This window comes from Danio aesculapii, chromosome 15 (assembly GCF_903798145.1).
Source record: "Danio aesculapii chromosome 15, fDanAes4.1, whole genome shotgun sequence".
Classification (NCBI taxonomy): Eukaryota; Metazoa; Chordata; class Actinopteri; order Cypriniformes; family Danionidae; genus Danio; species Danio aesculapii.
Genome location: NC_079449.1, coordinates 33741234 through 33764467, shown reverse-complemented (window position 1 = coordinate 33764467; position 23234 = coordinate 33741234). Strand labels below are relative to the sequence as shown.

Genomic DNA, 23234 nt, shown 5'->3' with positions numbered 1-23234 from the left:
AACAACGAAAACCATAATCATGTCAGCAAAATACAGATGTTGCCACAATTCTGTATATTATGGTAAAAGTTAACATAACACAAATTATTGTAACCATTGCAGCATCTGGCAACATGGACAATTAATGTGGATATCAAGAGCGGGTGTAGACAAATGGGTACTCTTTTTCCATTCATGTAGTTAATCTGTTCTCGTTTTTCATGTGTGGCAAGTCTGCTGTCACACCCTGTTGGTAATTTGGCAAAAACAAATTGTGCCAGATCAAGTAACATGTCCCATTGCAGCGTATGGTAAGGCTTTGAGTGTGTTGATCTTTCCATATATAGCAATGTAATGAGTAATTAAATCTGATTGGGCAGAGAGACATTGTTGCATTGCTTCCAAAATATAAATGTTGTGTACTTCCTTCGTTAAACAAGAGTATGTGATATAGCACTGTGACTGCACGATCATCCTTCTAGGGCTTGGCACTGCTAATAAGGGACATTGAAAAAAAATTTGGTATTAAATATATATATGCCATTATTTTTTTTTCTTTAAAAACCCCTCAATATCATTTGTGACATTGTTTAAAACAGGGTTCGGGAGTTGTTGTTTACGGAAATTCTGCAGTCATGGACTCAAGAACAGGGTTTGTCTTATTATGGATGCTGCTGTCATACACATCTACTGGAATCAAACTAGATGGAAACGGTTATGTTGACATTGTTTTTGTAATCAGTTCGGACATTCCAGAGGATGACATGCTCATTGACAAAATCAAGGTAAATACGCACGCAAAAAATTTGAAAAAATACGTCAAAATGTCTTGTATTAATATGAATGTTTGTTTCATTTATACAGGTTTTTACCTGTATTTTCGATTTTGCATTGTGCGTTTTTTGTGTTTTAAGGCTGTTCCAATTACTTTTTTGTTTTCTTTCTCCCTCTCTCTCTCTCTCTCTCTCTCTCTCTCTCTTTATTTTTTCTTTCTAAACAGTTGTCTGCTTTTATTGTCTTAATTCCAATTTATCAGATTAGTTTAAAATTCTATATTATAAAGCACTGTTTATATATATTTACAGGGCTTGACATTAACAATAGCCAACCTGCTAAATGCCACTTTGGCTGGTTGAAAATAATTTGTTGTAAAAGCAGGGTTCGACAATAAGGATGGCCCAATATGCGTGCGAATGCGATCTTTGAATCGAGAAGCAGCACGACTTACAAAAGAAAACAGTTGAATACCGAATGAGAGGATGATCACTCGTGCTAACAGCTGATGTGATGTACACGACGTTTAAAGTGTGTGCACGTTCCCGTTTCCTTGCATAAAGCAACTGTGCCTGGAAACGCAACTGGTGTGATCAGTTCTCTTTCAAATAGACTGGCTGGGCAAAAAGTTATGCTCATGCACCCACAGTTTTGCTGCTTTTCCAGATTTTTTCAAATGTCTTTTTGTAAGCAGCAGTGGTTGCTTTCCCTTTAACCATTTGAACAGATTATTACTAGGCCTAACGTTAACCGTGAGCGAGTGACCACCCTTTCATTATCACAAACGGTATGTTTTTTCACCTGTTTTCTTATACTTTTCTTATACTTTGTTATTTTTGCTAATATGGTTTAATTATCTTTTTTTTTTAAATACCATTACTTTATTGAGAGATTAACTCCCCGTTTATGTGTAGTTAACTGGTAATCTGAGATTTTTAGCCCGGACAGATTACTGTGCATATTTTAGATACATGACAATAATTATTTTTTAAATGTATATAGTTTTTTTTAAAGAAATGTTTTGTTAAATAAAAAGTACAGTATACAGCTATATTTTGCTTGTTTTGACACATTTAAAATTTGTGGCTAAGAAATTATTATTTATCTATGTTTGGCTTGGTCAGAGATAAATTTGGTAAATCCTTAATTTTGAGCTCTGAAAAGTAGGGTTGGGTATCGTTTTGAGTTATTTCGATACCGGTGCTTAATCAATACTTTTTAAAATGGTACCGGTGCCAAAACTGTGCCTGAACCAATACTTTTTAGCCACAAAATTATTTGACAAAAAAAAATATTTTAATCATTATAATTGAGCAATATAAATATATATTTATAATAACTTTAAAGTAAACATCAATTCATATTTTATATATTTGAATTGCACTAGTATATTTATTTTGATCATTTGTTTGTTAGCATGAATGCTAGATTTGCATTATGCTATTAACATTACATTAGCTTACTACTAACGTGTGGAGAGGCTGTCATGAAAATCAGGGAACACCTTTTTTCTGGGTTTGGGGCTTGTAACTACTGTCACATGGACATCAGTGATTTAATGATTTGCCTTAATCTGAATAAGACAATAATATGATTCAGGTGTTTACATGAGTTGCTTTTTTAATGTTGCATTCATGATTCCCAGTTACATGTAATAGCACATAGATCCATCAATGTCATTGCGTCTCCAGCCTATAAATGTTTCCTACGCAGTTTGTGTCTGTGTGCCCTTTAAGATAATCAAAAATCACTGTTTACGTGGTAGACTCTTGATCTGAGTATTGTTTTAATCATATTAAAATCAGAGTATTGGTGTCCATGTAAACATACTCACTGAAAGTGACAGATAGCGTCACAAACTGTCAAAGAGTATGTTTACATGGACACCAATAATTTGATTTTAATGCGATTAAGACATTATTCTGAATAAGAGTCTACCATGTAAACAGCGATTTTTGATTAATTTTATCAGATTAATCATAATCGAACTAAAGAGAAGTTTGGTCCGCTGCATACCGGTTACAAAGGTACCCAACCCTACTGAAAAGTCATGTCAAACAAAACCTAATTGCAATGCGACACTATGAAGCTATTACCCATTTACTCATGCACATTGAGCAAGCTCATAGGCATGTTGACATAACATAAAAACTAAATCAAGTTATTGTAGCATGTCAAAGTTAAATTTATGCATGTAAAATATATTTTCCTAACAACAGAATTGTGGCTAGTGAAAATGCAGAGTGGCTAGTTATGTTGGAAAACCCTTCGTTTACTAAAAGTAACGGCCTCCCAAGTTCACGGGTGTGTATCTCACCAGGGTCAGCCCTGTGCCTGCCCCTGTCTTGCGAGAGAAGATTGCTGTCCTCCTGGCGAAGGATGGAATCTAGCCGGTCCCTCCAGCCGAGATGGAGAGCGGGTTTTACTGCCTGTACTTCATCGTACCCAAAAGAGCGGTGGGCTACAGCCAATCCTAGATCTGTGCCTTTTGAAGCGCTATCTTTACAAGCTGCTGTTCAGAATGCTTACGCAGAAGCGCATCCTCCAGTGCGTTCGTCCTCAGGAGTGGTCTGCAAGAATAGACCTGAAAGACATGTACTTCATGTCTCCATACTTCCATGCCACTGTCAGTTTCTGCGGTCTGTGTTTGAAGGTCGAGCCTGGGAAGGGAAGTCCTCCCTTTCGGGTTCTCTCTGTCTCCATGGGTTTTCACCAAGCTTGCAGAGGGTGCCCTAGCGCCCCTTCGGCCCGCGGGCATCCGCATACTCAATTATCTCCAATGGCTGATTTAGCGATCACGGGATCAATTGATTACGCACAAAGACAGGGTGCTTCGGCACCTTGACCTATTGGGGCTTCAGGTCAACCGAGAAAAGAGCAAGCTTGCCCCCATACTAACCAAGCATGCAGAGCCCTCGCTAATGGCTTCATCGCTACGATTGCTGACACACCAGCAGTGGGGCAGCGTGGAGTGGGAGGGCTGATCCGGGGAGCACTGGGGTCCCATGGAAGAGCAGGAGGCGAGAGACTCACTCTCAATTCGCACCCAGGCCCCGGAGGAGGGGCTGGAAGTGTGAAAGAAGGGAGACTGTCCTCCCACACCTCACGAACCACTGGCGAAGTGCACAGATCCTGCGAGCTGTAGCTCTTGTAAACGGACACTCTTGGCGACAAGCAGTGAATGTGGATGGTTCGGTGGGGGGAGCGGTCTTACGTCCCTGCCAACAGATGACTCAGGCCATCGCATCTGACTGAAACACCGTGAATTCCTGGGTGAATCCACCGACAGTGTTGCCGAACAGGCCAGCCTGGGATATGGGCGAGTTAAGAAAGCGAATTTTGTCAACTTTGCACATATCTTTTCTCCAGGATTAGCTAGAGGTGGCGTTCCTGGTCCACTAATGTGGCCATCGTTCTTCCTAGGGCACACGCAGCGGACTTGTGGTCCATAAAGCTCAGTCGGTTGCGGTGCGGGGCTCATCAGGTAGTGAGCCTGCAAGCGCTGCCCGCGGAGGCAGACCCATCCCTTTTATTGCTGTGGGATGTTTTAACAAGTTTGCGAATCTGTGTGGACCTCACTCAGAGCTTAGATCCTCTGTTATGGTGGTCGGCAGAAGGGAAGTGCCATATCTAAACAGAGGTTGGCACACTGGATAGTGGATGCCATCTTCCTCGCTTACCAGAGCCAGGACGAGCCTTGTCCCCCAGGGGTATGAGGGCACTCAACTCGGAGCGTCACATCTTCTTGTGCGTTAGCACGTGTGGCCTCTCTAACAGACATCTGTAGAGCTGCGGGCTGGGCGACACCTGATACATTTGCAAAATTTATAATCTGCGAGTGGAGCCGGTTTCCTCAAGGGTATTGGGAAACCCTGATGAATGAGGAAATTCAGTTGCTGTGCATTTCTCTCTAACACAGAGATATGTATTCTTTCTCATTTGTCAGTTGAGTTTCCCACTTGGCGAACCCTGCAGAGTTCATCTGAGGCCCCCAGCATCTGACTTAGTGGCGGAGTCAGGTATTGGCCCATTACATCATTGGCATGCCCGCTGGTCAGCCCACGTTCTTAGTATAGGTGCCTGCTATGCACGATCCCTACTGACAATCCCACACGCTTACTCAGCCACGATGTAGTCCCCACTTTTAGGCGGGCTCGTGTCTTCCCTCCCTGCTAACCATCTTCTCATATGAGCACTCTCCCTTCTCAGGGCTAGTCCATATGCTTTTTTTGCCACCAGGTCTCCCTATTCAAGCAGCAGGTGGCTTCCACAGCGTCCTCCCTATTGAGACTGCACGCTTTCTCAACGTACTCTCGTATTTAAAATTCCTAGAATTAACTATACTGTATATTTATGTCTCCCCAAAATATATATCTTAACCAGGAACAGGTAAGTAAGGAAAGTAAAGGCCAGGGGACATGTTGGAAGGCTGTCTCTCTGGTGATGCAGGTGCGCCCCTCACAAGAGACGTGGTAAGCTTCTTTTGTTGTGGCGATTTCCCCATAGTGGAAGTTTCCACATAGCACTGAAGTTCCCCTCCTGATGGGGAACACCTGAGGGGGGGAACGGAAATGCTATGTTCCTCCGCCACAGCGATTGTCCCTTAGCTGGCAGTTTACTTCATATAATACTACATATAATACAACTTAATCTAATCTAATTGTAATTGACGCCAGCTGTGCACACTGACACCGCCAATTCATTGGCATTTCATTGACCAGTTTTTATACTCTTTCAGATGATTGGATTCTGACGTAATCCCCATAGTGGAAGTTTCCACATAGCATTTCGAAGCTGAGGTTACTTTAGTAACCGTAGCATTTACATATTATCACATCATTAATCATTTACGTTACGCTGGCTCCGACGACGATGGCCGCCTCTGTGTTGTGCTCTGCAGTTGTTTTGTGTTTTTGTTAGTTTGTCGTGTCTTAAGTCACATTCCTCCAATTAGTTTCACCAGAGATGAATTGTTGGACATTTGGATGCATACACCACCAAATCTTTTTCCAGACTTGGACTTGTGTGATGCTCTGTTATACATTGTAGTCGGCGGAGCCGCGGTGCTGCTCAAACGCTTTCAGGCGCGCAGATGAGGAAAGCGTGCAGGCGCGCTTGTAAAACTCAGAAATTCGAACCGCGTTGCCTAGCATCCATCTGGCAAATCTCCGCTCTCTACCCAACAAAATAGACGAACTGATTCTGCTCTCTCAAACAAACAGAAATGTTCTGCATTCAGCTGCTCTGTGTTTCAAGGAAACCTGGCCGAACAACACCATACCGGACAACGCGCTTCACGTTCCAGGCAATCAGCTGTTCAGACCGGATCGCAATGAAGTATTGATGTGGAAATCACACAGTGGTGGGACGTGCTTTTAAATTAATGAAAGGTGGTGTCCAGATGTAACAGTTTTAAAGAAGATGTGCTGTCCAGAGCTAGAAGCACTGTTTATTAACTGTAAGCCTTTGTATTCACCGTGAGAGTTCTGCTCGTTCATCTTTGTCAGTGTTTACATTCCTGTGCATGCGTGCCTAGCGATACAGAAACTAGCTGGTCAGATCACGGTGATAGAGCAAAAACACCTGGACTTTGTTTTAATCATTCTCGGGGATTTTAACAAAGCAAAACTATCCAGTGAACTGGATACCACAATAAAGGATGCATACCGCTCTGTCCAACGAGCAGCTTTGGGTTTGAAAAACATCACAAACTACAAGACACCATCCCTCAGCACAACGAACGACTTGCAAATGCCCTGAATGAGTTTTACTGCCAGTTTGCGAAAAAACCCCACATCCACTCTGAACTGCTCTTCACGCCACCATTAACACCTCCACCACCACCCACCTTCCCCATACCTGCACTTCACTTCAGTTCAGTGAAAATTATGTGCCCCAGGTTTTCCGGAAACAGAAGAGGAAAATTTTATGATTTTATGACACCAGATTTTATGACACCAGCCTGTTTAAAATCCTGTGCTGACCAACTGGCCCCCATCTTCACCCTGATCTTCAATAAATCACTGGAGCTGTGTGAAGTGCCCTCCTGCCTCAAACGCTCCACCGTCATCCCCATCCCAAAGAAACCCAAACTTACAGGACTAAATGACTACAGACTGGTGGCGCTAACATCTGTGGTCATGAAGTCTTTTAATGAAGTCAGTTAATATGGGACTGTTCTGCAACACCTAGACAGACCAGGGACCTATGTGAGGATCTTGTTTGTTGACTTCAGCTCGTCTTTTAACACTATCATCCCAAAACTACTCCTGCCCAAAATAACTCAGCTCTCTGTGCCCACCTCTGTCTGTCAGTGGATCAACAGCTTTCTAAAGGACAGGCAGCAGCTGGTGAAGCTGGAAAAATTTTCATCCAGTATCCGCACAATCAGCACTGGAGCCCTCCACGGGTGTGTCCTCTCCCCACTGCTCTTCTCCTTGTACACAAGTGACTGCACTTCAAAGGACTCCTCTGTCAAGCTCCTGAAGTTTGCAGACGACACCACACTTATCGGCCTCATTCAGGACGGGGATGAGTCTGCTTACAGACAGGAGGTTAAGGAGCTGGTTGTCTGGTGCAGTTACATTAACCTAGAGCTCAACACGCTCAAAACAGTGGAGATGACTGTGGACTTCAGGAGAAACCCCTCTGCACTCTCCCCACTGAGCATCATGGACAGCGTTGTGGCAGCAGTGGAGTCATTCAGGTTCCTGGGCCCCACCATCTCTCAGGACCAGAAGTGGAAAACTCACATTGACTCCATTGTCAAAAAAGCTTAACAAAGGCTGTACTTTCTTCGTCAGCTGAGGAAGTTCAACCTCCCAAAGGAGCTGTTGAAACAGTTCTACACCTCCATCATTGAATCAGTCCTCTGCACATCAATAACGGTCTGGTTTAGCTCAGCTACCAAATCCAACCTCCGAAGACTATGTTGAATAGTTCAGACTGCTGAGCAAATCATTGGTACAACCCTCCCTACTCTCCAAGAACTGTTCATATCCAGAGCGAGCAGAAGGGCTGCCAAAATCACTCTGGATACCTCACACCCAGCACACTGCCTCTTTGAACTTTTACCTTCTGGTCGATGCTACAGAGCACTGCACACCAGAACAGCCTGACACAGAAACTATTTCTTCCCTCAGGCAATCCATCTCATGAACACTTGATGATAATAATTATGAAACAAACATCACTACTTGCCATACACTTTTTATACACATATACACTTATTTTACATCACACTTTACATGCCAATTTGCACATAACAGCTTCACATATAACGTTGTATATAGTAATATACCTGTACATACACTTGTCAATTTGTATATTTGCATTCACTACATACTTCGATTTTTAAAATATATGTATTATCTTGTCATAGGTCAGGTTTGATTAGGACTTCTCTGTCTCAATCTGTTGTATGCTTCAGCTGTTATTCCTTTCAATTAAGCACTGGTCCCATGCATTACTCACCTGTTGCCATTTGATCTAATTCACCTCTTTACTTATACTTGCCCTGTCGTGTTACTCATTGTCAGATTATTGTGTTCATTAAACCTTACGGACACTTTCTTGCTCAACAAATCCTGAAGATACTTCTGCATTCCTTAGTTCCAGTCTAGTCTAGTCCAGTCCAGTATCTTAAATTACTAATAACTTTATTTGCTTGCCTGTGATCTGCGCAGTCACCTCGTTGTTGTATCCAGCTCCAGCACTTGCTCCACTCCGAGGGAGCCGAGGCGGATTTTCTGTTGCCTTCATCCAGTCTGCGTTCCTCCACAGGTGGTCGGTGAACGGCAGCTGACTTTGTTCTTCATTAAATTAAATAAAAGACTCTATTGAACTTTATTCTTCTCTGTTTTCTGTCCGAGCCTTGACATATCTGTTCTGTTTCTGTAATTCTGTTGCATTGTAGAAGCTCTGTCACGAAAACAAAGTCCTCGTATGTGTGAACATACCTGGCAATAAAGCTGTTTCTGATTTCTATACTGTTATTGTGAAGTATTACCCATACAAGTTTCACTTTTTAAAACAAATTACTGAAACAAATAGACTTATACAGTGGTGCAGTGGGTAGCACTCTCACCTCACAGCAAGAAGGTTCAAGCCTCGGCTGGGTTAGTTGGCATTTCTGTGTGGAGTTTGTATGTTCTCCCCGTGTTCGCATGGGTTTCCTCCAGGTGCTACGGTTTCCCCCACAAGTGCAAAGACATGCGATATAGGTGAATTGGGTAAGCTAAATTGTCCATATGTGTGTGAATGAGAGTGTATGGGTGTTTCCCAGTGATGGGTTGCAGTTCAAAGGGCATCCGCTGCGTAAAACATTTGCTGGATAAGTTGGTGGTTCATTCCGCTGTGGTGACCCCAGTTTAATAAAGGGACTAAGCTGAAAAGAAAATGAATGAATATATTAAAGTAAGACTTTAATATATTAAAGGAAGTTGTAAATAAAATTGACTTAGTTATTATCTTTTAGTTTTTTTATTTAAACTAAATGAATTATTTAATGACAAATTTTCAGTGTGCATCATATTTATTGTGGTGTTTTACAGTGTAGTGTGTGTCAAAGAAAACTTTATTTTGATGAAAAGAAAAAGAATAAAAAGTAAGTATTTAAGACTGTCGAACAAAATCAGCAATTTAGGGATTTAGCAAAGTTGTGGTAAAATGCTGCTGTATATTCTATTTATCAAGTTGTAGTTATACGTGTGTACATTGTTATTTAGAATATTTACATCTTGTTATTTTGATTTTGACAGGACATGGTCACTGAAGGGTCAGTTCATCTGTATAAAGCATTGGATAAAAAGGTCTATTTTAAAGAAGTTACAATACTAGTGCCATTCAACTGGAATGGTAAGGGTTTTGCCAGAGCAAGAACAGAGTTATTTGAAAAGGTAGATCATTTTTTTTAGTCATTTTAACTTATCTGTCAAATATTAATGTTCATTTATTTCATTTACAATGAAGTAATATATTTCTGTTTGAAATGCAGGGCAGAATAAGGATCGATAATCCTCATCCAGCATACGGTGATGAACCGTACACTAACCAGTATGGTGAATGTGGAGCCGAGGGTCAGTACATTCATTTTACCCCAAACTTCCTCCGAAATGACACATTCATTCAGCTTTATGGGTCAAAAGGTAAACATCAATAGTTATCCTTCAACAGTTTTAAACTGTAAAATGCTAGTATTATCACTGAAGGTGGTTAATTGTTTGCAGGAAAGGTCTTTGTGCATGAATGGGCTCATCTGAGATGGGGCGTATATGATGAATATAGTGAAAAAACTCCATTCTACCGCTCTGCCAATGGCAATATTGAAGCCACAAGGTCAGGAATTTTAACACAAAAAAGGATGTTAAAAAAACGATCTCTTTGGAAAATTTCTCTGTCACTGCTTTTTGCTTTAGGTGTAGTGAAAACATTGAAGGTCAGCTTCGAGATGTTAGTACTGATCAACTGTGCCACAATGATCCACAAACTTCACTACCGACTGAGGGGTGCAAGTTTATTCCCAACAAAGATTCATCCACAAACAGCTCCATGATGTTTTTTCCAAGCATGGATTCTGTAAGTACAGATTTTTATAATTTTCACACATGCAAAATAGTTTTATTCATTTGCAGTGCTTATATTCAACATATAATTAAAGGCAGTAATTGAAAATATTTCAGGTGATCACGTTTTGTCGTAAAAGCGAGCACAATTATGAAGCCCCAAATATGCAAAATGCAAAATGCAGCAACAAAGCCACTTGGACCGTAATATTTGAGGATTCTCTGGATAAAGATGCACTTAGCTCTCTGCAACCATTAGAATCAACTCCACCAGAACCAACTTTTAAAGTTGTGCAGCGAATGCAAAGAACTGTTTGTCTGGTTCTTGACATCTCTGGAAGCATGCAAGTATGGAAAAACACTTAATTTAAAAAACAGATATGCTTTTCACATTTACATTTCTTATTCTTTTTTTTTTGTGAACTTCATTTATTGAACACAAGTAAATAGCATTCGTTGTATACAAATGTTCAATTTCTGCTTTTTTTCTTTTAAACGCTTTTGTAAACATTTACACTTTTGTAAACATTTACACTTTTGTAAACATTTAAAATTGTTAACATTAGATTATCTATACACCATAATTCACATTTCACACTGTTTTTACAATGTTAATAATTATATTAGAGTGAATTGCTTTTTTATCAGTTTGCTGTTTTTATTGTTTTTATAATTACAAAAAACCCAATTCAATCATAATGACACTGTCTTTAGGAGTTCTAAATAATTTGTCAGCGTTAATTTAGCATCAAAGAGTAAAAATAATTGGTTTGATGGTTTTTACATACATTTCTTTTTATTATTATTATAATTTATCATTTTAGTTTTTTATTATATATATCCAATCCAATTCAGCATTGTTCTCCCTTATATTATATACTGAAAAAGTGAATTTACTCAATAACCCTTTTTCAGAATTTGAACTCGCATTTATACATCCATATTATTGCACACACTTGTGCATGAAGTAAGTTAACACATACCGCAGTGTACAACAATTTGCTGTGGAAGCAGGGAAGAAATTGGAGGTTATGTCACATCAGTGTTATTGGTTTAAGAGAGCACTGTTTCAGCTCTTTAACCTTTAGGCCACAGCTGCCCATGTAAACACACCTTTATATGGGATTACTCAGTATTTAGAATATGAATAACCTTGGATTAAGCTCAGTGTGGAAAAAAAAAAGAGATTCATCAATATCATAACTTTCATTGCTCTAATTAAACAATTCGAAGTGAACCTTTTGATGCGTAAAATTACCAAGACTTTTCAATTTGCAACAATTTTCTAGGGCTCTCGTATTATTCGACTGCAGCAGGCTGCTGATTATTTCATTCGGAACATCATTGAGGATCAGTCCAGTCTGGGAATTGTGACCTTTAATACTGATGCTTCTACTCTCAGTACCTTAACTACTATTGACAAAGAGTCCACACGAGACAATCTTTCTAATTTGTTGCCAAAAGTAACAGGAGGATCGACAAACATGTGCAAAGGCCTTAATCTAGGCTTACAGGTACTATAATAATCACACAAGCAAGCCTCCATGTAATTTTGCAAGTTAATGATGTCTGATCTTTTGTTAAACGCCAGTGTACTTTGTCTTCAAGGTACTCAAAATGGACAATGAAGATGTATTAGGAGATGAAATTGTTTTTCTGACAGATGGTGAAGCAACAGATAACATTAGGTTTTGTGTTCCAGCTGCGATTAGCAGTGGAGCCATTATACACACAATAGCTTTGGGTAATAAAGCAGATAAAGCACTGAGAGAAATGGCCGACAAAACTGGTGAGTAAATAAATAGTACTAATAGTACTTTAGCATACAATGCATCCGGAAAGTATTCATAGTGCTTCCCTTTATCCACATTTTTTATGTTACAGCCTTATTCCAAAATGGATTACATTTCATTTATTTGCTCAAAATTCTACACATAATCCCCCATAATGACAATGTGACAAAATATTTTTTGAAATCGTTGCAAATTTATTAAAAATAAAAAAACCTTAAAAATCACATGTACATAAGTATTCACAGCCTTTGCCGTGAAGCTCTAAATTGAGCTCAGGTACATTCTGTTTCCACTGATCATTCTTGAGATGTTTAGCAGCTTAATTGGAGTTCACCTGTGGTAAATTCAGTTGATTGGACATGATTTGAAAAGGCATACACCTGTCTATATAAGGTCCCACGGTTGACAGTGCATATCAAAGCACAAATCAAGCATGAAGACAAAGGAATTTTCTCAAGGCACAAGGCTACAGAAAAAAATTTGCTGCTTTAAAAGTTACAATGAGTACAGTTGCCTCCATCATCCGGAAGTGGGAGATGTTTGGAACCACCAGGACTCTTCCTAGAGCTGGCCTGCCATCTAAGCTGAGTGATCGGGGAGAAGGGCCTTAGTCAGGGAGGTCATCAATAACCCGATGGTCACTCTGTCTGAGCTCCAGCTTTCTACTGTGGAGAGAGGAGAACCTTAAAGAAGGATAACCATCTGTGGAACAATCCACCAATCAGGCCTGTATGGTAGAGTGGCCAGACGGAAGTCACTCCCCGCCTGGAATTTGCCAAAAGGCATCTGAAGGACTCAGACCATAAGAAACAAATTTCTCTGGTTTGATAAGACTAAAATTGAATTCTTTGGAGTGAATGCTAGACGTTACGTTTGGAGAAAACCAGTCACTGCTCATCACCAGGCTAATACCATCTCTACAGTGAAGGATGGTGGTGGCAGCAGCATCATGCTGTGGGGATGTTTTTCAGCAGCAGGAACTGGAAGGCTAGTCAGGATAGAGGGAAAGATGAAAGCAGCCATTTACAGAGACATCCTGAATAAAAACCTGCTTCAGAGTGCTCTTGACCTTAGACTGAGGCGACGGTTCATCTTCCAGCAGGACAATGACCCAAAGCATACCACCAAAATATCAATGGAGTGGCTTCACAACAACTCAGTGAATGTCCTTGAGTGGCTCGGCCAGAACCCAGACCTAAATCCTATGGAACATCTTTGGAGAGATCTGAAAATGGCTGTACATCATCGTTTAACATCCAACCCGATAGAGCTTGAGAGGTACGGCAAAGAGAAATGGGCAAAAATTCCCAAAGACAGGTGTGCCAAGCTTGTGGCATCATATTCAAAAAGACTTGAGGCTGTAATTGCTGCCAAAGGTGCATCAACAAAGTATTGAGCAAAGGTTGTGAACACTGATGTACATGTGATTTTTCAGGTGTTTTATTTTTAATAAATTTGCAACAATTTAAAAAAATCTTTCACATTGTCATTATGGGGGATTGTGTAAAGAATTTAGAGGGAAAAAAATGAATTAATCCATTTTGGAATAAGGTTGTAACATAAAAAAATTTGGAAAAAGTCAAGCACTATGAATACTTTCTGGATGCACTGTATTGCTGAGTGATTCTGTATTTATATGCTGATATCACCGCTAAAACTATTACTAATAGCTGCATACAGTAAATGAGATTGTGGATGTCTTAGCCTAGAAAGTGAGATCTTTTTTTATACAATCATAAATCTATAATTCAAAAATAGACTAGTCATCAACAAATAAATGGATACACGTGTAGTCATTAATTCCTGTCTATTTGAAAACTTAGTCTCTTATTTACATTATGCTCGCAATTTATAATACAATTTATAATGCTATAATAAGTGGATATTTGCAAGCATATAGAAATTGGCACTGAACTAAAACTTCTGATTGGTCATTGGGTCCAAGAGATCAACAGAGGGTCTCAACGTTTGAAAATAAATGTAAAAGTTTAAGGGTGGGGATCACTTGAATTTACAGGTAAAAACATGCACATGGATCAGTCTAGTTTGATTCACTAATAAATGCTTCTTATAAATAGTTCTTATAACGAATCATTCCAAAAGCTCACTGATACCAATTTCTTATGTGTTCTGTGTTGGTATTAGGGGGGAAGTTTATTACAGCCAGTGATGACGTTCTTTCTAATCAGCTACTGAATGGATTTTCTTCACTAACAATGCCAACAGGAAACCAAACAAAAGATCCAGTTCAGGTGTGACAAATGAATGTCATTGCATTAAAAAAAATACCATGATGAATATTCTAATATAGATATACATGTCCTTTCAACCTTGTATATGGTACTCCTTTAGATAGACAGTGTGGGGGAAAAAATATCTGGCTGGTTCAATGGGACAGTATTAGTGGATCGTACTATTGGTTCCAAAACCAGCTTTACAATAACCTATGAAGCCAGTTTACCTCGCATTTCCATACAGTCCCCAAATGGTTCAATCTTCAATCAAACGCAGATGCATCATGAAAATTTAGCAAAAACGGTCTCTCTCAAAATTCCAGGAATTGCACAGGTAGGACAACTGTTAACTTCTAAACATATATATATATATTTTAAATATAATAAAATATAATATAATAAATATAATAATAATATATAAGTCAAATAATACTGTTGTGTGTTTGGTAGCCTGGAGACTGGAAGTACAGTATCTTAAGTCCAAGACTTCAGGTTCTGACTGTAACAGCAACAAGTTACGCGGCACATGCAAATGTTCCTCCCATCACTGTCAAAGCCCACACGGATAAGCAGTTCAGCGATGGCGGTAAACCCATGATAGTGTTTGCTGAGGTTAATCAGAACTACAAGCCTATCATAAATGCTCATGTGTGTGCTACAGTGGAGTCCGAATCTGGGTCAGCAGCACCATTTCAACTCCTGGACAATGGAATAGGTAATTTATTCTCTATAAAATAGACTTTTAGCAACAGCAGAAATCTTCAAATGTACACCTCTTGTGAGCTTTGAGGTTAATTAATTGCATATGCTTTTTGTTAAATCTACCTGTTCAAATTAATTTCACTAATTTTTAAAACAGCATTGCTTAACCAAGGTAGTGGCATGGCCAAGAGCCATGTAAAAATGGGGAGGCTGGTGGCATGAGCCCCGGTGAACATCCCCTGGGTCCCACACTGGTTTTGAGTCCCACAGAGGAGCTCTAGAAGGATAAAATTGGGATTGACAAAGTAAGATGAGAGAGGACCAGGCATGGGTGCCATGTTTGAGTGTTTTGTCCTTTTCTTCTCCTTCTTCTTCTTCCAATTGTCCTTTTAACCTTGTTACAGTAGTGCTGAAACTCAGAAGATGGAGGGACATGCTGTCCAGATGCCCTCGCAGCTGCAAAGACAAAAAGCAGTGCCATTAGTATGACCAAGTGTCTGGGAGGTAACTGGAGAGGAGGAGATAGCCTTTGATCTGGCATAATGTTACGGGGCAGCTAGACATATATATGTGCCACGTTACAAAAAATTAGGACACATACAGTTGAAGTCAGAATTATTAGCCCCCCTGTTTATTTTTTTCCCCAATTTCTATTTAACGTAGAGATTTTTTTTCAACACATTTCTAAACATAATAGTTTTAATAACTCAATTATAGTCATTTATTTTATCTATGCCATGATGACAGTAAATAATATTTTACTAGATATTTTTCAAGACACTTCTATACAGCTTAAAGAGACGTTTAAAGGCTTAACTAGGTTAACTAGGCAGGTTAGGGTAATTAGGCAAGTTTTTGTATAATGATGGTTTGTCCTGTAGACTATTGAAAAAAATATATAGCTTAAAGGGGCTAATAATATTTACCTTAAAATGATTTTTAAAAATGTAAAAACTGCTTTTATTCTAGCCGAAATAAAACAAATAAGACTTTCTCCAGAAGAAAAAATATTTTCAGGCATACTGTGAAAATTTCCTTGCTCTGTTAAACATCATTTGGGAAATATTTAAAAAAGAAAAAAAAATCAAAGGGCGGCTTTTAATTCTGACCTCAACTGTATATTTCACTAACAAGTGAAAATTTGAGAGCAAATTCGTTCTTCCGGTTTAAAGTTTTTTCAAGCAATGCCACAGCGATGAGTTCATTGCCTAAATTCCAGTGTGGTGAATGGCCGGTAGCACTGTGCAGTACACTGTGACATCATTCATGTTAAAGAGCTGATTCGAACCAATCAGTGCGCTCTATTATGAATGACATGTGAATGACCTGCATTAATAATATGCTTTATCTGCTCTTTTTAGCTGTTACAGTGTTCAGAGATGCACCTTCCAAGTTTTGCAATTAAACCTGATAGAAGAGGAAAAGGAATTGTTCAGAGACATGGCTTGTCAGTGTTCCGTGTGCCAAAACAAAAGTGTTGTTTCAATTTCACTGCGATGCAAGTACAGCTCGCGTGTGGGTGCAAACAGTTGGCATAGGCCCTGTTTACACTGATGCTTTTTAGTTTTAAAACAGCGTTATAGAATGAAAACAATCTATGTCCACACTGGCGTTTCACATAGCGCTTCTGAAAAGCTCTCCGTCGACACTATGCTGCTGTAAATGCACATCACGTGACCATACATGCACTCTGGCAAGCGCTGACAGTTTTCTTAATGTATTCAGACATCTGAGCTCTAGGCAGTCAGCGGTAGCTTTATGCACACCTGTCCGTCTAAGAGCAACCCAAAGTTGGCCAGTCCATTCAGGACCTGCCGCTGGATATCATCCCTATAACTGTTAAACAAGAAAAATAATTCATCTTGTGTATATCTAATGACTCTTTTTTTAAAGAAACTATTAGCCTACTTGTTCTCAGGTAACATATTTTTTTTCAGGTAACCTTCCTTTATTTCCTATATTTTATTAACCTATTGTACTTTACACTTTTATTTTCTCTAAGAATTTTTATTGTATACTTATAGTCTAACATTCAGCACATATTGCCATAACCACACAGTTAAGCCTTATGTTTCATATTTTTCAATGAAAATGAAAAAAGGCAGTTATGTTAACTATTAGGCTTGGTTTTGTTATACATACAATGTATTATTTGCATACATTGAAGATGGCGGTCATATATATACAGTGCATCCAGAAAGTATTCATAGCACTTTTTCCACATTTTTTATGTTACAGTCTTATTCCAAAATGGATTAAATTCATCTATCTCCACAACATTCTACACACAATCTCCCATAATGACAATTGTTGCAAATTTATTAAAAATAAAAAACCTGAAAAATCACATGTACAGAAGTATTCACAGCCTTTGCTCAATACTTTGTTGATGCACCTTTGGCAGCAATTACAGCCTCAAGTCTTTTTGAATATGATGCCACAAGCTTGGCACACCTGTCTTTGGGAATTTTTGCCCATTCCTCTTTGCAGTACCTCTCAAGTTCTATCAAGTTGGATGGGAAGCAATGATGTACAGCCATTTTCATATCTCTCCAGAGATGTTCAATATGATTTAGGTCTGGGCTCTGGCTGGGCCACTCAAGGACATTCACAGAGTTGTTGTGAAGCCACTCCATTGATATTTTGGCGGTGTGCTTTGGGTCATTGTCCTGCTGGAAGATGAACCGTCGCCTCAGTCTGAGGTCAAGATCACTCTGAAGCAGGTTTTTATTCAGGATGTCTCTGTACATTGCTGCTTTCATCTTTCCCTCTATTCTGACTAGCCTTCCAGTTCCTGCAGCTGAAAAACATCCCCACAGCATGGTATTAGTCTAGGATGGTATTAGCCTGGTGATGAGCCTTGTTTTCTCTAAACACCTGGCATTCACTCCAAAGAGTTCAATTTTAGTCTCATCAGAGAATTTTGTTTCTTATGGTCTGAGAGTCCTTCAGATGCCTTTTGGCAAATTCCAGGCGGGGAGTGGCTTCCGTCTGGCCACTCTACCATACAGGCCTGATTGGTGGATTGCCGCACAGATGGTTGTTCTTCTCTCTCCACAGTAGAAAGCTGGAGCTCAGACAGAGTGACCATCGAGTTATTGATCACCTCCCTGACTAAGGCCCTTCTCCCCCGATCACTCAGCTTAGATGGCCGGCCAGCTCTAGGAAGAGTCCTGGTGGTTCCAAACATCTCCCACTTCCGGATGATGGAGGCCACTGTGCTCATTCGAACTTTCAGAGCAGCAGAAATTTTTCTGTAACCTTCCTCAGCCTTGTGCCTCAAGACAATCCTGTCTTGGAGGTCTACAGACAATTCCTTTGTCTTCATGCTTGATTTGTGCTTTGAAATGCACTGTCAACCCTGGGACCTTATATAGACAGGTGTATGCCTTTTCAAATCACCTGAATCAACTGAATTTACCACAGGTGAACTCCAATTAAGCTGCTGAAACATCTCAAGAATGATCAGTGGAAACAGAATCTACCTGAGCTCAATTTAGAGCTTTACGGCAAAGGCTGTGAATAGTTTTGTTTTGTTTTTTCAGGTTTTTTATTTTTAATAAATTTGCAACGATTTCAAAAAATCTTTTTTTGACATTGTCATTATGGGGGATTGTGTGTAGAATTTTGAGTAAATAAATAAAATTTTATCCATTTTGGTGTAAGGCTGTAACATAAAAAATGTGGAAAAAGTGAAGAGCTATGAATACTTTCCGGATGCATTGTAAATATGTACATAATGCCTTGACATTTGTGGTGTCTGATACATTTAAGTTGTTAATATCAAAATTAAAAGAGACAGTGCTTTAAATCATGTTTTATTGTTAGGATAGTGAAACAGGGCGACACAGTGGCGCAGTAGGTAGTGCTGTTGCCTCACAGCAAGAAGGTCGCTGGTTCGAGCCTCGGCTGGGTCAGTTGGTGTTTCTGTGTGGAGTTTGCATGTTCTCCCTGTGTTCGCGTGGGTTTCCTCTGGGTGCTCCGGTTTCCCCCACAGTCCAAAGACATGCGCTACAGGTGAATTGGGAAGGCTAAATTGTCCGTAGTGTATGAGTGTGGCTGGAAGGGCATCCGCTGCATAAAACATGTGCTGGATAAGTTGGCGGTTCATTCTGCTGTGGCAACCCCAGATTAATAAAAGGACTAAGCCGAAAAGAAAATGAATGAATGAATCATAGTGTAACATAGCCAGGGTGATGTGAATGATGTTATAAAACTACACAGCAGTTATAATATTTGAAGATTTACCCAATGTGTCCTTGCTTCCTCTGGAGTTCATTCTCGCAGTCAAACTTGAGAAGTCTGAACTTTCAAGGAAAGGATTCAGCTCTGAACTTTGGGAACTTTCATTCATGCCTCAAACTTCAGATATCTTTGTTTTCCTCAATCTACACAGACACAGAGCATCAGTGTTTTAAAATAAAAACAGCCTCTTCTGCATTTTCAAAACTTTTTTGGGGGGTTGAAAACTTTGTGGTAGTGTGCACAGAAGGCACAGCCATAGCAATGTGTTTTAAAACTAAAATGTGTAAATGGGGCCTTACAGTGGTCTGCTAACGTGCAAGGAAAAATTAATTGTAAGGAACATTTTTTACCCAAGAGCTTTTTTTAAAATCCTTCTTCTTTAAAAAAGTACTCTTTCATTTTTTTGAAGAAATGCCTTAGTCAAAATGAACGAAGTAACTAAGTTTATAGTAATATCACTACAATATTCAGATGCCAAAGTTAGAAAGCATTATCAGATCCGCCGTAAATGTTGCTCCCCAAATCACTGTCCATCTCCCCTGCGTCTGTGTTTGTGTTGCCAGAGTACAAATTAGCTGGTTTTTATGCACTTAATGAAACTCCCCTTTTTATGCAAACCCTTCCCTCTTTTGCCACCCAACGCTTCCACCTAAACAAAGCTGGACTCACCCACTTTCCTGACTTTTTTCAAACTAGAGGTATGAAAACACTGACGGGGGTTTTCCTCTTCTTTTCCTTTTCTCTCTCCCATGTCTTTCAATGTCCTTCTGTCTCATTTTGGGGGTCTAAACACAGTCATGGAGTGCCCTGAGGTATGTCACGAGGGTGGGGTTGTGGCTTAGAAAGATGGAACAGATTGAGGCTGGTGGCATGGATGCTAATGAGCATGTGCCACATACCCAACTTGTGTACCACAGAGAAGCTCCGAACAGATTAAATGAGGAGTGATGACAGAGGAAGATGAGAGAGGACCAAGCCTGTTTTTCTGTGCACAGCAGTTGTCCATGAAAAACTGCCACTTATGTTTTGATTTATGATTTGTTTAGATTAAAACATGAGAAACATTTATTGGTTCTCTGGCTCCTACCCAATGGTCGTGGAGCCATTCAGTATTGTTACAGTGTAAAACTATACATATAAATTCCATTCTGAAGGGCTCATACTTGCTCTAATCACTTCGAAGCTGTCACTTCGTCCCACCATAGGGATAAGCCTTTCAGAATAGAATTCATACACATGTTTTGAAAAAAAAAAGAGGTATTTTAAGGTTGAAAAAACAAGTACATTCACAGGTAAATATGTTCCTTGTGAAGGCCAGGACACACCATTGGGCTTTGTTGGTCTGTCAGTCAGCATTGGTCCAGCTAGTTTGGTGTGTCCTAAATGTCACCCTTTCGTTGGATCAACGATGGAGCTCATCGGCTTGGTCGTCGGCTAAAGAAAGCACTCTGTCTGACTGGTTTTTAAGTAATGAATGAGAGGGCGAGTGTGACGTACTGAAGTGGCAAGTAAACAATTCAAGTCAACAAGGAACAAAAGCGGCTGGCTGTAATTTTGCTCCCAGTTACTGTGATAATGGTACTGAATGATGCTTTGTTTACACTTTGCATGGATGATTTGGACGTTCTAGTCTCCCATTGTGAAAGAGAAAGCAGATACTGCCTACTACGTATGCAGAAAGACACATCCTCCCATGGAGGCACAGAATCTGCACTCTCATTTCAGTTGGCTTTTATCCATTTGGTGCAGCTTTTTGGTCCAGATGAGACCAGACGTGAGCCAACACAAGGTTTTTGTCTGCACAAGTTGTTTAATATCAGTTGGTTTTAAGATGGAGTTTAGGTAAACTGTTCAGTGCATATAGAGAGAAGAGTGTTTCTGTGTGAAGTGTGAAGCACACTTCAGAAATTGTAGGCGTTGTTGTGTCTTCGTGAAGAGAAACATGATGTTGGTTGTCCAAGTGAGATCCTCTGTGATGTGCACCCCCTGACATTGTGTGTGTGGGAGGGTGGTTCAGCAGGATGGAGAAATTGATATATATAGTAACTTGAATTGTATCTATTTTATGTTGAATCAAATTTTTACAGGTGCTGATGCTTTTAAAGATGATGGAGTTTATTCCAGATATTACACACAGATGAAAGAAGGGAGAAGCAGCTTGAAAGTAAGTGTAAAAAGTCAAGATGGACAAGCCAGATTTACTCTTCAAAAAAGAGGTGGCGCACCGTACGTACCCGGATATGTGGTGGACGGTAAACCCCGAGAATCTTAAATAAAACAAGCATTTCCTCAACCTCAATCCTGCAGAATATTTCAGGTGGTTCCTTTATTTTCAGGTGTAGTGGAGCTGAACCCACCAAAGCCTTCAGTTTCTGAGGAACTACAGGAGGTTGAAAGCTTCACCAGAACAGCCACTGGTGAGAGTTTTGAGGTAATGGGCTCAATTACACCAAATTTCCCTCCTAACAAAATCACAGATCTGAGTGCTGAGATCCAAGACGATGCTGTGCTTCTCAGCTGGACAGCTCCTGGTGAAGACCTCGACCAAGGGACAGGTAAAGCATACAATTACCATACCTGTTCTTAAAAAAAACAAGGTTTTTAATTTCGTTCACATCTTCATTGTCAAGTTTGATGATGGAAAATATTTTTCATAGTTTTGCATTTGCACTTTTCTTTCCTTAAGCTGAATCCTATCAGATCAGGTGGAGCTTTGACCTGAAAATGCTTCAACAAAACTTCAGCGATGCTCATCCTGTGGACACATCTGCCGTCTCACCACAGGTGTTTGGATCAGTTGAACAGCATGCATTCAATCTCAGTTTACCAATCCAAAATGGCACCACTCTCTTTTTTGCGATTCAGTCTCAGGATGAACAAAATGCTAAATCTGAAACCTCCAACATTGCTTCAGCCTCAAAGATCCTCCCAAGTCCAATCCTTCAGGAAATATCAAACCCAGGTTTGAATTGGAACGTTTTCGTCACTTCTTTGTTTGTGGTAACTATGATCATATGCTTTATTGCTGGTGTAATCACATGGGCAGTGAGACGAAGAAGATCTGTATTAATCTGATGCAAGCTATATCAAAGCAGTCTTCGTCTGCTTTGTTATTTTGACCATAATGCTTCAGAATATTTTGTAAAACAATATTTCTCTAATAGAATTCTCAATTCTGACATCTTCTCAGTCAATGGTTTTCCTCTGTAAACCTTTTTTTTTCAAATACAATTGAATAAAAACATACCTGTACCGCAGAAGGCATTAATTACAAGTGGATATCAAATAAATCAATAAAACTGATATATCCAACTGTTTGTATTGGAGTTGGTTTTTGCAGTTACTATACATAAACATAAGGGGGAGTTATTGTCACGATTTATGCATATTTATCAGCCACAAGTCAGCAACTGATGAGGTTTGGTTCATTCATTCATTCATTCACTGGAAAAAAACACTCATAAACTACAGCCAATTTAGTTTACCCAATTCACCTATACCACGTTTTTGAACATGTGGGGGAAACCGGAGCACCCGGAGGAAACCCTCAAGAACATGGGGAGAACATGCAAACTCCACACAGAAATGTCAACTGACCCAGCTGGGGCTCGAACCAGCGACCTTCTTGCTGTGAGGTGATTGTGCTACCCACTGCACCACCGTGCTGCCCATGAGGGTTGGTACAATATTTTATTTTACTCTGTTCTATGAAACACTTAAATAATTGTATCATTGCCTGTTGTATTAAGTTTTATAGCACTGCACTGTGGGAGCTTTTGCCTTCAGAAATGCCTTAATTTTTTCATGGTATAGATCAACACGGTCCTGGAAACATGCCTCCAGAAATTCTGTTTTTTTGGCACGATGTCAAAACTCAATAGCTGCAGATTAACACACTGACACTGCTAATATATATTTTTTTACATCAGTCTTTTTGTCTTTTC

At 39.8% G+C, this 23234-nt stretch overlaps 1 protein-coding gene across 2 annotated transcripts; it reads left to right on the top strand.

The window, feature by feature from the left end:
• Positions 1 to 426: 426 nt before the first annotated feature.
• LOC130241968 (calcium-activated chloride channel regulator 1-like) lies at positions 427 to 22560 on the top strand. 2 transcript variants are annotated; one of them, XM_056473974.1, is made up of 15 exons: positions 427 to 501; positions 579 to 764; positions 9513 to 9650; positions 9749 to 9899; positions 9981 to 10089; positions 10170 to 10329; positions 10434 to 10664; positions 11606 to 11830; positions 11925 to 12105; positions 14255 to 14361; positions 14462 to 14677; positions 14794 to 15058; positions 21378 to 21542; positions 21627 to 21845; positions 21977 to 22560. In XM_056473974.1, the coding sequence occupies exons 2-15, from the start codon at positions 615 to 617 to the stop codon at positions 22363 to 22365; spliced, it is 2706 nt and encodes a 901-aa protein (XP_056329949.1). In that variant the 5' UTR covers positions 427 to 501; positions 579 to 614; the 3' UTR covers positions 22366 to 22560. The 2 variants fall into 2 exon arrangements, with proteins under 2 accessions (XP_056329949.1, XP_056329950.1); XM_056473975.1 differs by having other exon boundaries at positions 438 to 764; positions 14794 to 14929; positions 15005 to 15058.
• The last annotated feature ends 674 nt before the right edge of the window (positions 22561 to 23234 follow it).